General features: G+C 29.4%; 1 protein-coding gene across 1 annotated transcript; it reads right to left on the bottom strand.

Moving 5' to 3' along the window:
- Nucleotides 1-12,706: 12,706 nt before the first annotated feature.
- LOC112751984 (scarecrow-like protein 6) lies at nucleotides 12,707-15,873 on the bottom strand. The gene is made up of 2 exons (XM_025801345.3): nucleotides 15,588-15,873; nucleotides 12,707-15,407 (listed from the first exon to the last, which is right to left on the bottom strand). Exon 2 carries the CDS (start codon nucleotides 15,216-15,218, stop codon nucleotides 13,008-13,010), a length of 2,211 nt encoding a protein of 736 aa, XP_025657130.1. The 5' UTR covers nucleotides 15,219-15,407; nucleotides 15,588-15,873; the 3' UTR covers nucleotides 12,707-13,007.
- Between the last annotated feature and the right edge of the window lie 2,037 nt (nucleotides 15,874-17,910).

Genomic DNA, 17,910 nt, shown 5'->3' with positions numbered 1-17,910 from the left:
TCTTTGTTACCCAAGATCCAGTCCTGGTTTTTCAATTAAGTTTAAGTTTGATGGAACTTGACCTGTCAAATTGTTATTTTGTAGAAATCTATAACCGCCAAAGAGAGTCCAACAAAGAAATTAAAATAAAAAATCTACACCGTCACCGTTAACATTTAGTCATAAGTTCACAAATCATACATGGACCAAGTTAAAACCAAGCAAGCACCAAAAATACTCAAATCGTAAAAACTTTGCAGATCTATTTACCAAATCTAAAATCCACAACATCAGTCAAATACAACCGTATACAAAATCCATCAACTAGCCACATCAAACACTAATTGATATTTATCCATTATTAATCCAGAAACATAATTTAAACCAGAAACATAACTTAAATCAATAATTAACTCAAAAAATAAACAAGATTAACTTTGACAATTAATAACAATCAACTAATTAACTCAAAAAACAATTAACTCAGATAATAATAAACTTAGAAGTTTAATAATAATAAACAATAAGTCAATAATTTTACTCAGAAAATAAACAAGTTAATATTAACTCAAACAATTAACAATAATCAACTAATTAAAAATAAAAATTAGAACAATGCAATTGGAAATATTATACTTGCAAAACAATAAATAAAAATAAAAATAATAAACAGAAATCAGAATAATAAATATAAAATCATCAAAACAAAATTTATAATCAAAATCATAAACAAAATTTCAAACATAAAATAATCAAAACAAAATTAAAAAAACCTAATCAAAACAGAATTAAAAAAAATCTAAATCTAAACTAATACATGTATTAAAATTATAAACATCCTAATGACAAATTTTTTAACACATAACAAATTAAAATTAGATAAATTAGGGTTTAGAATTTTTAAAATAAATTAAAAAAATAGTAGGAACAAGGAGAAGAACAACATACCTGGAGGGAGGAAGGAGACAACTCCGGCAACACAAGGAGCAGCGACAACAACGATGGCAGCAGTGGCGGCGACAACAGTGCTAGAGTGACGAAAAAAGCGACGATAGAGCGATCAACGTGACGTAAGAAGCTCACACAGTCTTTGAACGCTATTGGTGGTAGTCAATAGTGGTAAAAGGACTGCCAGAAGTGGTTTGTGGGGGAGAGAGAATGAGGGAGAGAGAGAAAGGAGAAGGTTAAAGAGAAAGAGAGGGAGTAGTTCAGAAATGAGGGGGAGAGGATTCACAGTTCGAATTTGGACAAGATTATTGTCGAATTTACCGACGGATAAATCCGATGGTAAAGCTTTGTGAATGACCAACATGCTCAATACAACATTGTCTAAGGGATGAAAGATTCGTCATATGACTTTAACAACACATTCTTCAATTGAGATTTGACTGAAGATGTGTATATAGTTTAGCTGGATGGATTTGTTGCACCGAACTCTCAGTTAGTTTGCAAGCTCCAAAGGCCACTTTATAGACTCAAGCAAGCACCCCATGCTTGGTTCACAAAACTCAAAACCACCCTTAACTCTTTTGGTTTCTTCAGCACCAAATCAGACACTTCCTTATTCACAAAATTCACCACCATCTCTTCTACATACATTATCGTCTATGTTGATGATATCCTGATAACAGGAGATCAGAAACTGCAGTCAGCCAAGTTGTCTCTCAACTTCATCGCACCTTTTCACTCATAGATCTTGGTGAAGCCATTTATTTTCTTGGAATCGAAGTCAGAAAAGGACAGTACAATACACTCTCTCTTCATCAAACTAAATACATCAAGGACCTCTTCAGCAAAGCTGGGATGAGCAATGCTAAGCCCATGCCCTCCCCAATGGCTTCAACTCAGAAACTTTCGGCTTTTCGTGATATGGAGCCTTCGATGATCTCAGTCTCTACAGTTCCATTGTAGGTAGTTTACAATACGCCACCATCTCAAGGCCTGAAATCACCTTCGCCATAAATAAAGTTGCTCAGTTCCTTCACAATCCTCTTGATTGCCACTGGAGAGTTATAAAAAGGATTTTGCGTTACTTAGCAGGAATCCTTTATCACGGTTTACAATTTTACCATTTTAGCGACTTTAGAGTCTATGAGTTCCGTAACTCTGATTCGGACAGTGATGTTGACGATTGAAAATCCACCAATGGCTATTGTATTTATCTGAGACCAAACCTGGTTGCTTGGGCTAGCAAGAAGCAAATAACAGTCTCCAGAAGCAGCATTGAATCAAAGTTTAGAGGGATCGCATATACCTTAATAAAAATCATATGGTTACAGACTTTACTTGATGAAATATGAATATCTTATCGAGTCAAACCTGTGATATTCTGTGATAATTAGAATGTAGTACTCTTGACTGCAAATCCAGTTCTACACAACAAATCTAAACACTTTACTCTTGACTAATCTTTTGTCAGAGACTATGTGGCAAGAAAAGAAATTTTTGTGCAACACATACCTGCTCAAGATCAGTTGGCAGATACACTGACCAAGTCCCTTGCATCTTCAACTTTCTTAAAGTTCAAAGACAAATTTAGAATTTTTAGAGCTAATCCACCTTAGTTTTAAAGGAGCATGTTAGGCAGTTTGTATATTTATCAGTTAGTTAGTACAACAAGTTAATCATTTAGTTAGACAGTTAGTCAATTAGCTAAGTTGAGTCACTCATTCTCTCTTAATTTAATTTCAAAAACTAGTTCATGAGTTGAGTAATACTTCACATTTATAAAGTGTCTAAAAATTTTATCTTTAAGATGTGTGAAATTTATAAATTTATAATATTTATAATTTGAAAAAATAAAAAATACAATATATTTAGAATTAGTAGTAGATATAAAAAGTATTTTTCAAAATTCAAGTTAATTTTTTCTTTTATATTTGTATATTTTTTTGGGTCCTACAAAGAAACACAAGCTTGAGAAGCATCTCTAATTCCATTGATTTGTTATAGTTATAGAATGTGTTTGTGTAAGTAAGTTTATGTATATTTTTATCAATTTAATTAGTGGATTATATATGATGATATTTAATTTATCAATTTTAACAGAGAATTAAAAAGAGTATGATAGAAACCACCAATTTCAATACTACTCCTTTTCTTTTTTTTTCTTAAAAAAAACCTTTAAAACCATATCTAATTATCTATATATATTCTTTATTGTATGTTTATAGGGATGATTATTTTCTTATGAATACTTTTGAATTTAAAATATATGCTACAGAAATGCAAATACCACTAACCATGAAGGTTGAAAAAACTAATTAAGACACAATAAGCATCCAAGGCAAATAGCATAAGAAGAGACAGAAAGAAATGAAAGCAAAAGTTTAGGGGAAGAATTGATGATGAGGATGTGGAATACATGGTTGTGCATGCCTTTACTCTTTGCAAAGTTTCTTTCTTTCTGTCTTCATATTATCTTTACAACTCCATCTTTCTTTCCCAACTTTTCTAAGGTCTATTTTTATCTCTCTTTCTTAATTTTGTTAATTTAGTCTTTGGTTGTTAAAAGTAATTCTACATAACAAAAATAAACTTTTAAAGTTGAAATTAAAATTAAATGTAAACAATTGGAGACAAAATCCATACTTAGTCCTATAATGTTTTTTTTTTAAATTGTGTAATGTTTTTATTATTTTATATCAAAATTATCAGTACGTATTATTCTATTAGAAAAAAAAATTCCTATTATTCCGATATTTAAACTTTTATAAAATATTATGAAAATATTTATTTCAAAAGTTTAAACTTATATATAAAAAAACACAAATAGTTACATATCTAACAAATCTTTTACATAAGTTTCATTTTTTTTAGTAAATTTTATACAGGCTTTTTTTTTATACTAGATTTTTTTTTGGAATAAAGAAAATCAAAGTAACAACCTTTTGTTCTTAAAAGTTCAAATATCAACTGATCTAAAAAATTTAAATAGATGAATATAATAAATATATGAATAATTATATATCTATCTATTATTTTATATTTAAGACTCAAATTATGACGATTTAAAAGAAATATTTATAAACAAAACTGATAAACCTAAATCTCCTAAATTTTTATGTAACTTATTAACTTCATTTATCAAGTTTAGTTATTTGCAATTTTGCATGATGATTAAAGAAACTATAAAATCAATATTCAAATGTAAAAAATTTATCCAAATAACTAAGGATAAATGGGCAAATTCGTTTCCAAATAATTATTAGTTTTTTAAATTACTTTTATTTTTTTTAATTAAATTCTTCTTTTAAAAATTTTAAATTAATTGTATTAATTCTTTTATCATTTTATTTGTCATTGATGCCAAAATTTGTTAATATGACACATTAAATGATAATACAATACACACATAGGAATCTTAATCGACTATTAGCATTATCAAATCAAAACCTAATTGAGGAGATAACTTGAGGCATTAGAATTTTTTAATTTGGAGTTGATTTGATCTAATTTCATAAACTTATCATGTTAGCCGCCAATTAGAACTACTAGGAATATGTTATAGTGTTACTTAACGTGTCATATCAACAAATTTTGACGTCATTAGTAACAGAAGTGACGAAACGACTAAAATGACTAACTTAAAAATTTTGAAGGACAAATTTGATTAAAAAAATTTTTAAATTAATTTAAAAAATGAGTGATTTTTTGAGAATTAGTTTGATTATTTATAAGTGTGAAAAATGAAGATATTTTTTTTATAAATGCTATACTAAATAAATATAAAATAAAAAATATAACGATCTTTTTTTAATGTTAAATATTGTGAATTGAAGAAAATATTTGTTTATAATCTTTTCCTGTGTGCTTCACTTATCTTTTGTAGGTCAGCGTGGAAACAACGCATTCTTCACATCCCACACAGTTTTATCATTTATGTATCCCAAAACAGAAATGTAAACGCCCTCAAATTATTATTATTATTATTATTATTATTATTATTATTATTATTATTATTATTATTATTATTATTTTGTTGGTGTCTAATTTCATTAAATATACAATTAAATTTTTTTATTTTTTTAATTAGATTCTTATACTACTTTTAATTTTATAATTATATATTTATATCGTTTTTAAAAATAAAAAATTTTAGAGTTATCTAAATATTTTTTTTATAAATTAAATATATTCATAATTAAGAACCTAATTAGATCTTTGATCATATATTTTTTTAAAAAAAATATTTTATTAAATTTAACGTTTTAAACATGAAAAAATCTAATTATAAAATTAAAAATTATATAAAATTTTAATTATAAATTTAATAAAACTAAAGTGACGAAGGATGGAATTATTAAACATTATTGTTATTATTATTATTATTATTATTATTATTATGAAATGTCACATATGTATGGTAGGCCCTCCAATAACAAAAATCCCTTTCTTATCGGTTATCACCCTCTTCATGCACAAGTCTCTTGCATGAAAAATGAGTTAGCTAGCCTCCAAATTTGTTTGGAATTTTTTGCTTCCATTTCTCACGTCTTCTATTCTTCCATCATATATATATCACATCCTTTTTCTTATGTAAATAATGGATCAAATCTAGGTCAATCCACCATCCATTCTAGAGTAATAATTAATGTTGTCTTTTTCAATTCTTGATTTTCTCAAGGTAGATTTCCTCCTTTTTTATATATCAAGGGATTGCTTTTCATTATTGCGCTAATTCCCTTTCATATATAAACGTTATTTTTTTAATATATTTAAGTGATTATAAAGTTTTTTCTTTTAAAAAAATATTACATTTATATTTTTAATTCAAATTATATGTTTGATGTGATGACAATATAAAAATATTTACAAACCGACAAATATTTTTTATTTTTACATGGGTCTATGGGTTCAATTTTCCAATTTTTTTAAAAGTGATTAATTTTTTTGTTTTAACTTACATTTTTTTAAGTAAAACCTTATTTATATTCTTTACGTTTTACAGCAATTTCAGCTAACTCTTAATAAATTTATATTTATTTAAGTTAGACAAATTTATGTCTCTAATATTTTTAAAACGTTCTCTCTCCCTAATATATTCAAGAAGGTATATATATAATATACTAACAAATTAAATGTACCAACAAAAAAGTAGAAGCCAGATTTAAAAACTAACTTGCTGCCAAATTTTGTGTATGTTTAAAGCAAATAATAATAATAATAATAATTGGTGACAACCTGTGTACACTGATTTCAGTTCTTTCGGTTATACTTATATGTTAAGAGATGGCTTTCTTATTTATATTATAATGTGACACTATTTATTTATTTATTTTTGAGGTCGGTGTTTATATTAGAATAATCACACAGCACAATTTGACAATTGCCACGAGACACTAAGACACACCCAATTATAAGTGTATATATATATATATATATGAATTTAATTAAAGTTTTTGTCCCAATAGACCTTTCTTGTGGCTCAAAGGTACGGTTGACATGCTTGAATCAAAATCATTTTCAGTGCATGATGTGATTATATATTATTTAATTTAATTTCTAGGTCAAATATGTATATGGGGAGGAAGGTTGACATGAACATCACATTGCAATGAATTTAGGTTAGACAGCGAAAAAAAATAATAATTATGGTTCAAACTTTATAGAAAGGCTTAATTGTTGGTTGGTTTTTGGTATTGTGATGGACCTAATTGTCGAGCAAATTAGAGTCATTATCATAACCACCAATTATGGAAGAAAAGGGTAGGGTCAATATTAACAATAATTAATTAAATTCTAAAATAATATTATGCCAAATAAAGCATGACCCTGGATTTTGATTGTATATCATAGTGTTTTATGATCATTGAATATGCATGGTGTGTATATGTTTTGGAAAGATAAGTAAATGCGTATGTCACAGTTATATCTCATTGCATGAAATTTTCTTTAGAAAGATGCATAGGTTGAGAGGAAATCATAATAGAGAATGTGTGAAGGAAAATAAGATAAGATGCATTGAATGTGAGGACTCGTGGTTAGATAGAGAAAGTACAGAGAGATAATGCTCATTGCGAAAAATGTAAATAACGGATTAAAAAAATGTTAAATTAATTTTAAAAATTAGATTTTTAATTACATAAAAATAATCAGATTTTAGAATTTGAATAATTATTAGGATTAGGTAACTTAACTTTTTCTAAAACACACTTTTAATTCACACTATTTTTCGTTCTCTTTTATTATATCGTCACACTGTGTTCTGTTTTGATCTTTATAGTTCGCTATCGTCGCTTCTGACACGAGGTGCGCATTAAAAAGAAATATCTAGTATAGTGAAAAGAGAAACACTCTCAATATATACAAAAAGAAACATCCTATATTCGATATGAATAGAAAAAAATATTCAGTGTATATAAAAAGAAACATCCAATATTCTATATGCATGAAAAGAACATTTATGACATATAAAAAGAGGCATCCAGTTTAACGAGGAAAGAAACATCCTCTGTAACATAAAACCCTAACTATATACTAACCTGCTATATATTAATGAAATGAACGAAGACCAGTGACATGCGGTAAAAGATAGGAAGATTCGATGGCGCGATGTGGAGGCTTGGCCAGAGATACGACATCGGAATAATGGCAGAACGAAGATTTCGGTGCAGCGAGGTAGAGGAAGAGGTGCACGCTTCGCGGGCTTCAAAAGTGGATGAGCAGCTGTGCGCCATGGAAGAAGAAGAGACATGGCGGCCCGGCGTGGAGGGAGAGGCAGTGATGCGGCGTCGAACAGCGACGGCAAACCATGTAGATGGAATGGCGGCGCACTGTAGAGGCATAGTAGCGGCGGTGCAGAGAAGCTTCGTGACCAGTAACGGTGGACGACGATACAGGGAGAGACGGCGCTGGAAAGAATGAAATTAGAGTTTAGTGGAGGTAAAAGGTGAAAGTGAAAATAGAGATGAGTAATTAGGTTGGGATGTTTTTTCACGGTTATTGAGCTTAAGAGTGTAGTCAATATTTATGTTGTTTTTTTTTTTGTGACTCAATATTTATGTTGTTTGTTTTTTTTTCAAATAGTTAGAATATATATATATATATATATATATATATATATATATATATATATATATATATATATATATATATTCTTGCATAACATAAATATTGTTTAAACCTTTCCGGTGTAAAAATCGAAAACTAAACAGTTTGTGACACTGAAATAGGCTTCCGATAGATCATATGAAATGGTAACTACCGGTTTTTTCATACTACTCTTTCGATACAGAATCGAATGGTTTTTGATAAAAAATTAATATCAAACTCGAAGTGCCATGCTATTATTACTTAATATTTATTTGGCAAAGGCATAGTCTTCTTTTTTTTTAAAAGACAGGCATCTTTTGCGGATTGCATACGGCTCTACTATGGAATTGATTTAGACCTTCCATCAAAGAAATAGAACATATACTAGGTCTATCAGACCGAGATCAGCATCAGTAAATGATCCAATAACCATCTTTTCTTTTTTGTTTGAAGTATTTATAAAATACTATTTTTAATATCTATCTAATAAAATTCAGATAAATATTACTACGTATATAATATTAGAAATTTAAAACAGCAAATAAATGACTATATTACCACGTACTAAACTAGTTAAAACATAATATTCTTACGAGAATTTTAATACTAAAAAACATGTATCGTGTCTAATCTTCTCAAAAATAGTACGTGATAGATTTGTCAATTCTCAAGAGAATTAAATGAGTATGTGAATCTTTATATATATATATTGATTCGGTCTTAACAATCAAAGACTTAAATTTTAAAAAAATTAATACTATTATTTTATCTTATCATTATGTACACTAATCATGAAGACTCAAGGCCTAAATACGTGTGATATCAAAATTCAAAGTGAATTACTAGACTTACATGAATATTAGACTTAAATATTCAATTTATTTTTACAAAAGACAAAAGTAAACAATCAATAGAAGTTCGTGGATGATTCTAACACTAGTAACAAAGGGGAAAAAAAAAAGAAATAACTAATGGTAACATAATGATCATTGATTCTTTTAAAAAAAATTAAAGAATTAAACGAAAGTTGTAATTGGTAAACATGATTACTAAAACTAGTGCTTATACGAATGCATTACACAAGTTACAACACTATCAATATATTTACATGATTACACCTATCTTGGATAAACAAAAACCTATGATTGTAAACAAAATTTTATTTATTAAACGACTTTAATTTCAAGGTGAGTTACCAAGTGATTATTCGATTTGGTTCCTACTAATAAAATGGATCCTTTCAATAGGGTAAATTATTAACTGAATTCTTTCTTAGAGTGTGTTTGGTTTAGAAGTGGAAAAATAATAAATAAATTTCAGATGAATGAATATGTATAAAATTAAAGTTTACTAGTATTTTTGTCCATAATAATATAACGAGAATATACATTTTTAAAATTACATTAATTTTATCTTAATAATATAGATTATAGTAGAAAATATTTATAAAATTAAATTACTTTTACAAAAAAATCAGAGACAAAGGTCCTGTCAACTAAAAAGATCAAGATCATCATAGATTAAAAAAAATTAAATAATAAATTTTTTAGTTATTATTTTCATATAAAAGAGTTTAATTTTTTATTAATAATTAATTTAACATCTATTGTCTAAAACTTGAAAAAATTTAATGTGTATATTTTTATATTTTGATTATGTGTTAAGTCTGTTGCACAAATAAAAATAATTAGTTTTTATACTTATAAAATTAACTCAAAATTAATTATTTTTTTGAAACAATTGAATCTTAATTCTAATTTTTAATCACAATAATAGTATTCTCTCCAAATTATATGTAAAATAATATTTGAAAAAAGAGAAGTAAAAATATAGATTAGAAAGATAAACGATAAACAAAAACTTAAAACTAAATTAAAAAACTAAAAAAAATATGCATATAATAATAATAGCATCAATATATTTTTTATATGAATAATATTGCTGGATATTTTTAATTATTTTATTTTATTAATTTCATTTTTTGTAGAATAAAAAGATGAAGAGAGAGAAAAAATTTGAGAGAAAGATAAAGAAGAAGAAGGAGAGATGAAGTTTGTTAATTTTGGAGAAAAAATTATTTTAATTGTAATGAAAGTATATCTCGTGACTTATTTTGGTTCGTTAAATTAGTAATATAAAATATAAATTATAAGATATATAGAGTGGGAAGGATAGAGAGAAATAGAGGAGAGAGATAGATGAGAAGATAGAGGAATAAAATTTATTATTTTAAAATAAAAATATTTCATCTCAATTTTAATGATTATTATGTGATATATTTTAGTTGTCAAATTAATAATATAATATAGTTATATTTCAATTTTAATTTTAATTTTAATTGTAATTGTAATTAGAGAATGTCATATTGTACATTTTTATTGTCAAATTTATAATTAATCATTAGTAATAATATATACGAGAGATAGAGTGGGTAAAGAAATGAGGGAGATAGCAAAAGAGTCAAAAAGAGGAAAAGAAAAAAAAACTTTTTAATTTTAACAAAAAAGATTTGATTTTAATTATAATAAAAAATTATGTATACCATATTTTAATTATGCAGAAGCCGCACCGCCGCAACGTTGCCCTGCCACCTGTAATCCGCCACTGCTCCACTCCCCGTTTCGCCGTTTCTGCTTCGGCTTCGGCTTCGGCTTCGGCTTCGGCTTCTGCTTCTTTTTCTGCTTCCGATTCTGCTTCTGCATATGCATCTGGATCTGCTTCTTCTTTTACATTTGGATTTGCTTCTTCTTCTACTTCTGTATCTGTTTTTGTTTCTATTTTGTTTCTGCTTTGTTTCAACTTTTGATTATGTTTTTTATTCTGATTTTAATTTGTTATTTTTCTGATTTTATTGTTGTTGTGTGTTAATTTTGTTGTTAAATTTGATGTTAATTTCTGTATTTGAATAATCTTGAATCTGATTATTGGGATTTGGTGGGAGTAAGAGTGGTGGTGGTGGTTCTGCTTCTGGTGAATTTTGGGGAAAGAATTGGGAAGGGTATTTTCATCCGAAAAATAATTTTAAAATTAAGTTAAACCTTTGAGACAATTTTGTAGCAAAAAAAAGGCCGAAAACAATAAATTTTCAGCCTTTACATTAAAGATCAAAATCATATTTAACTTTAATTTTTTCTTTTCAACCAGTACTCGGCTTAAATTAGAGTTGATTCCATGTAAAGGTGAGAGATCACAATATTCAGCTTTAGAAAGCAGGGGAAGCAAAGCATCTCCTATGCCTTTGAAGATGGACAAATGGCGTGGCACAGCACAAAGTAACCCACTTATATTAAAGACTACGGTACATCTTTGAATATAGAAATACCTTCTTAGTAGGGTGAAAAATTTTAATATAAAAAAACCATGGATTTTTTTTGTTTGACTGGATACACAAAATAAGATTCGATCTTCTAACATTTACTTAGACATTTACTTAAACGAACAAGTGAAATAATTATTAGACCAAGTGAAATAATCATTAGACCAGTTCAAATTAATTAAAAAAACCATGGATATATATGTCCAAAAATGGCACTGATTGTGTTTTTGACGCATATATGGAAGCAACCAATTTGCTCGAGGCAAAAAACTCTTTTCAATGGAGACAAAAAGCACGGGTCAACAATATTGGAGTAAACAAATTTTCCGCTTCCAACGAAATTACTATTTTTACTTTTATTCAAAAAATTGTCTTTGACTTTTTGGATATAAAACTCTCATTCTAAAAACTTAAATTGATAAATAGAGACAATATAAATAATTATATCTCTAATAAATGACAATTAATTAGTATAGAGTACAGTTCAAAAATACTTGTTAGCTTGTTGTTGGCTAAACTCCTGTTAGTTATCTAGCGAAATTACTCTAACAATCTTAGAGGACACAAAAAGATAACTTATTATATAAACAGACAAATTTGTTTTTGAGAAAGAAATTTAGTTAATTTCTAGTTTTTTTTATTGATTTTAAGTTTCTTATTCTATCAAGTAAAACCTCAACCAACAACTAATCTCTAACCCTATCTAAGTTCACCTTTCGATTGATAAGAGACTAAACATGAAACATGTTACATACATGCTGCTCTTAAGGACAGAATCTGGTACGTGATATTTAAACAACCCAAACAACTATACCAGTTCTGCTGAAGGACTCAAATTAAATTATTGAAATAAAATACTTCAACTAATTAAGGTAGAAGATATAGGTCTATATTTATTTTAAAGCGATATTGATCTTTTATTTAGATCAGACAAAAAAGTAATTTTCTAGTTAGAGCAACAAATCAATAATTAAATCCCTCCTACACAAATTCCCCGGGATTATTGATTTCATATTCAAATTTGGATATGAAAGTGAAAATTCTCATCAACCAACTAACCTGGGCTATATTCATTTTAAATTCTAATGTAAACACATATTAATTATTCATGATGGTGAAGCCAGCCTATAAACAAAACCTGCATCATTTGATTATATAACAAAATGAGACAATACTACTTATACTAATGCATTTTTTTAACTCAAACCAAGTACACAAATCAATTGAATCCAATGCCTGTATCTAGACACAATTGAATTGGCACAACATTTTCTATGCTACATATAGAAATCATGTATAGAACATATAGCACATGATCAAGCAACTAATCTGAAACTAAACTAAAGCATGGGGATAAACATAAAGAGACAACAGCAATGTTGGCAAATTGTTCCTTACAAACAAAGCAATTTGCTTTGCGATCAAGTTAACAAAGGAACAATGGAGATAGAATTTAAACCATAGAGTCAATTAATTACTAGATGGAGGTGGGGAAGTCATGATTAATAATAATACCCACAATTGAAGTGACATACTAATAATAAAAACAGCGGAATCTACCCAACTAGTCAAGAAAGCATATGGGTATGATCCATTGATAATCCTAAATTAAATTACACAAACAATTACATAAATTGCAGTAGTAAGTTCTGAAGCACCTTCAAGAAGTGATGCTAGTTTAGCATCTCCAAAGCGAGATGGACACGAGGTCTTTTCGCTGCCAGCATAGAACAAGAGAGGAATGATTTCGATCCACTTGAAATCCCCGCACGGGCGCACGCTGCACCAGACATTCTGCTTGAGCTTCTGTGAAGTTACTGAATGTGAACGATGAGAATCCTGATTGAGCAAAGAGGTTCCTCCAATGAGGTAGCTTTTCTTGTGAATGATAATGGTGGTGACCCACGATTACTTTTCTAATAGATGGTTGGATGAAGTGCTTCTCAATCTTTTGGAGGACATCTAGGTTCACATTCACAGCATCAAGCGACTCGAGCAAGGCTGAGTAATATTGAAGAACATGGACTACCTTGGTTGGAAGAGGCACATCGTTTCGGTCGCAATTCCTGCCCAAAGTAACCACCACTTTTGGCCTAAGCTGCTTGACAAAGTGAAGGACCGATGGAACCAGTGATGGATGATGAGTGAAACAAGAAAGTGGCATATTTACAGCAACTGCCTCGTTATCGAAGAATTGACCAGCCAGGGGAAAGGACGGAGAGCTCAATGATTCGATGTTCAAGATATGGAGCTCAAATGATAAGTTAATGTCTTTTGCATATTGACTTAAATTCTCTCTTGTAAAACTGAGCTCAACCTCATCGCAGGTTGAGGGCGATACCACGGCAGTAACTCTAAGAGAAGATGCACCGCTATTTCTCAAGGCAAGCTCTTGCATAAAAGAAGACCACTGCACTCCAAACCCAATATCGAAGTCAATAATGTGAATTCGATCGAACCTTTCTACAGCTTCGATGAGGGCTTGATTAGAAGTGAAGTTTGCAAACTGGAGAACCGGTGATATCTCTGAAAATGATTTATAAGCTCCAACTTTGAATATGAAACTGATAGGTGAGAAAGCCGTTAAATTGGAGATGTTTGAATGGGGCAGTAGTTGCAATGCCTCCTTCATGTAGAGAGCAGCCCTTTGAAAAGGCTTGCCGATCGGGGAGAGCTGGTGATTGAGCCGCGCCAATATCCCTTGCGCAAGAACCGGATTACCAGCTTCTATCAGCTCAGCAGTCTTGTAAAGCTGGTCAAACATAGCCTGCTGAAGCTGGTTGCTCGCCTCGTCTCCGGCAGAACTCACCTTCTGCTGCTGACTATGATGAGGAAACAAAGGAAGCTGGGCCTGCTGCTGCCTCCTAGCAAATTGCTCCTGCCCCGAATCCAAAAGGGGTAATCTCGGCACCTGATAATTGTGACCGACGGTTGCATTCGAAAGAGGGCGCTTCGCTGGTTGCTGAGAGTAAACAACATGTTGCTCTTGCATTTGGGGGTATGTCAATGGCACAAAGAATGAAGGATTCTCTGAAAACTGAACTTGATTATGATTCATCATAAACTGAGGGTTGATAACCTGAGGCTTCTCATCCACAATTCCAAACACAGGCTGCTGAGAGCCAAACACACCTGCAGCTGGAGATGTGGAGGCTAACATAGGATTGTTACCGGATGAAAACATGGGTTCAGCAACCCCACCGGTCTTTGCAATGTGACCATCCGTATTCTCAGCCCCAAGGAATGGGAAAGCAGGATAATTCCCTGGCACAGAAGGGTCCATAATCAAGCCTCCTTGATCCACAACACCAAACCCTCCCGAACTGAAATCAACATTGTGAGAGCCAGTTTGCAAGAGCTTGGTCAAACCAGCAGAAGGGTCCTCAACATCACCCATGATTAACCTCAGAATGGACTGATCTTGACCCTCCCAGTCATCCATCATTCTTGTACCGCCACATTTCTCCATGGATCCTTCTGGAGGAGGAGGAGGAGGGTTCTCTGAGGTGAGTGCTGCAGCAGAAGCTGAGCAGCCACCACCACCACCACCAGCACTACCTTTGCTTGTGCTGTTGTTGCTGCTACCAAGAGAAGAGGACATTGTGCAGGAGGATGAAGGAGGGCTTTGGCTTCTTCTTGAGTCAAGAACAGATGTGGGCTCAGTGCAGCCCACATAGCCTTTGTTCTCTTCTTCTTCTTCTTCCCGTCTCCTCCACTTTTCTTCTTCTTCTTGTGGTGGTGGTGGTGGCTGATGGATACTATGATTATTAACAAGTTGCTGTTGATGCTGAAGCAGTGAGAACAGATCTGTCGCAGAACAATAAGAAGAAGAGAAATCCAACACTCCCTTCCCTTGAAATTCCTCAGAAGGAAAGGGCATCGCCTTCATTTAAGAAAGCTACCAACAACAACAACAGCACCAACAAGAACCCACACAACCACCCACACAAAAGACTCCAGCTTTTTTCAAAGTTTGAACCTTTTGCCTCCACAACCACACCCAGAAAAGAGAACGCAGCAATGGGGCTTGATTTTACAAATCCACAACCAAGGCTTAGAAATTAAGCTGATTTCGAAGCTGAGACATACAGGGAAAAAAATGAGTTATCTTTTTTGGATTTGAAAAAGAAAGCTCTAAATTTTTTGTGGGATGTTCCCAAATTGTTGATGTAAACAATAAAACAAACACATGGTGTTCAAAACAAAATTATATTTAAAAATCAAAAGAAAGAAAAACAAAAATGAAAAACATGGGCACCTCTAAAGCTTGTTGTTTTGTTGTTGTTGTTGTTGTTGATTGTGTGGGTTGTTATTGAGCTCCAAACAGTTCCAGTGATGGGTGAAAGCCATGAATGTGATTCTATTCTCCTTTTCTTTTTTGTGTGTGGCAAACACTCTTTGTTGTTGCTTGTGTTTTTCTGGGATGGGATGCGTGCAGCGTATAAGAGTGGTAAAGTGCTCTCTCTCTCTCTCTCTCTCTCTTCACACTGTTTCTACTTTTTTTTCTTTTTTTTTTCTTGGGATATATATAATAAAATGTTTGTAATATTATTTAATTTTTGTTTTTATTTTCTAATTTGTGTAAGCTTGTCTGCATACGTAGTTTTCCCCTCTGCCTGGTAGGGTTGCTTGCTGTCACTATCAGTGCATTTTCCACACTCTCACATGTGGCGCGTGTGTTCAAATCCCATTATTCATATCTCTCTCTCTCTCTCTCTCGTTCCTTCAACCTAGCCCGATTTTCAAGGGTTACTCATTAGGACATTACCTTAACTAGTTCGGTTTTAGTTACATTTTACTAATCCAATTCAACTCAATACATTTTTTATTGAGTAAATGGTTAAAAAAATTGAGGGCCCTAATTTTGCTGGTTGGTCTAATTAGTCTCTTAAATTATTTTCACTTATTTATGGTTTATAACTTGGAAGTTTTTGTTTTTGTTTTTTTTTTTTGTTCTTTTATTACTCTTTGCTTTTGTTTGAAATTTTTTATATAGTTTATTATGTAAATAAAACAATATTATATATACATAAAAAATCAATCATTATCTATTATGTATGAATATATGTTATTTAATTTATTTTTAATATATATTTTATATTTTAATATATATTATATAAAAATTATTGATTTGGTGAAATATATATATTTTCATGTACCATATTTATCTACTATTTATTCTTTTGTCTTTTTTTTTTGTAGTTTCTACTTTATTGAAGTTATGGATTAATAAAATTGTGTTTAATAAAAATATAGATGATATCTGTATGAGTAGTTTGAGTTAATTTGTATGTAGGTAAATTTTATATGTCTTATTTGGTGAGGTTTTGAAATGTATTTAGTGTGGGTGAAAAAATTGTAATTTGTGGTTAGTGGGTGATGAGATAAATGGCAAAAGAGATTGACTATAAATTAAAGATATTTATTCTCCTATTTAAGTCGAGATCTATACAATTGATCCAAAAAAATATTTATTGAATGGATGAGATAGACACAAAAACCTTATTTTATAGCATAATAGAATTATCTTTAAATATTAAGGAACATTAGTAACAACAACATTATTATTATTATTATTATTATTATTATTATTATTATTATTATTATTATTATTATTATTATTATTATGTTTACACTAAAAATACATTATTTATATAAAATACATATTAAAATATAAAATATATATTAAAAATAAATAAAATGTCACATATATTTATAGTTAACATCTAGCATAATATTTTTGTGGTAATAATAATAATAAATAGTAGTTAATGCAATAATACAATTTTCTCTCTTATTCTTTATTTTATTTAAATTTTTTTAAATCTATAAAGCAAATGTGAATAAGTTATTAATTGTATTATTCATTTTCTCGTTCATAATTTCAATAAATTTTTACTTAAGATTACTAAATTAGAAAAAAATCTTAAATCTTTAATATAGTGTATGTGATTTTAAATAATTTTATGATGAGTCAATTTACTATTTAATGTTTTGCCAAAATATTTTCTTTATATGGTATAAAATATATTATAAATAGGTAATGCAATGCATATTTTCTCTCTCATTCTTTTTTTTATTTTAAAAAAATCTATAAAACAAATGTGAATAGGTTATTAATTGCATTCTTCATTTTCTCTTTCATAATTTCAATAAACTTTTACTTGACTTTATAAATTAGAAAAAACCTTAAAGATTTAATTAATTTTGTACGTGATCTTAAATATTTTTATGATGAGTAAATTTATTATTTAATGTTTCGCCAAAATATTTTATTTATATGGTATAAAATATATTATAAATAGGTAATGCAATACATATTTTCTCCCTCATTCTTTATTTTTTTAATTTTTTAAAATTATCAAATAAATGTGAATAGATTATTAATTGCATTTTTCATTTTCTCTTTCATCATTTCAATAAATTTTACTTGACATTATTAAATTAGAAAAAAATCAAGATTTAATAGTGCATGTGATTTTAAATATTTTTATGATGAGTCAATTTACTATTTAATGTTTTGCCAAAATTATTTCTTTATACGGTATAAAATATATTATAAATAATTAAATAGTAATGCA

Source organism: Arachis hypogaea, chromosome 2 (genome assembly GCF_003086295.3).
Source record: "Arachis hypogaea cultivar Tifrunner chromosome 2, arahy.Tifrunner.gnm2.J5K5, whole genome shotgun sequence".
NCBI lineage: Eukaryota > Viridiplantae > Streptophyta > Magnoliopsida > Fabales > Fabaceae > Arachis > Arachis hypogaea.
This window is presented reverse-complemented; position numbering and strand designations above follow the sequence as displayed.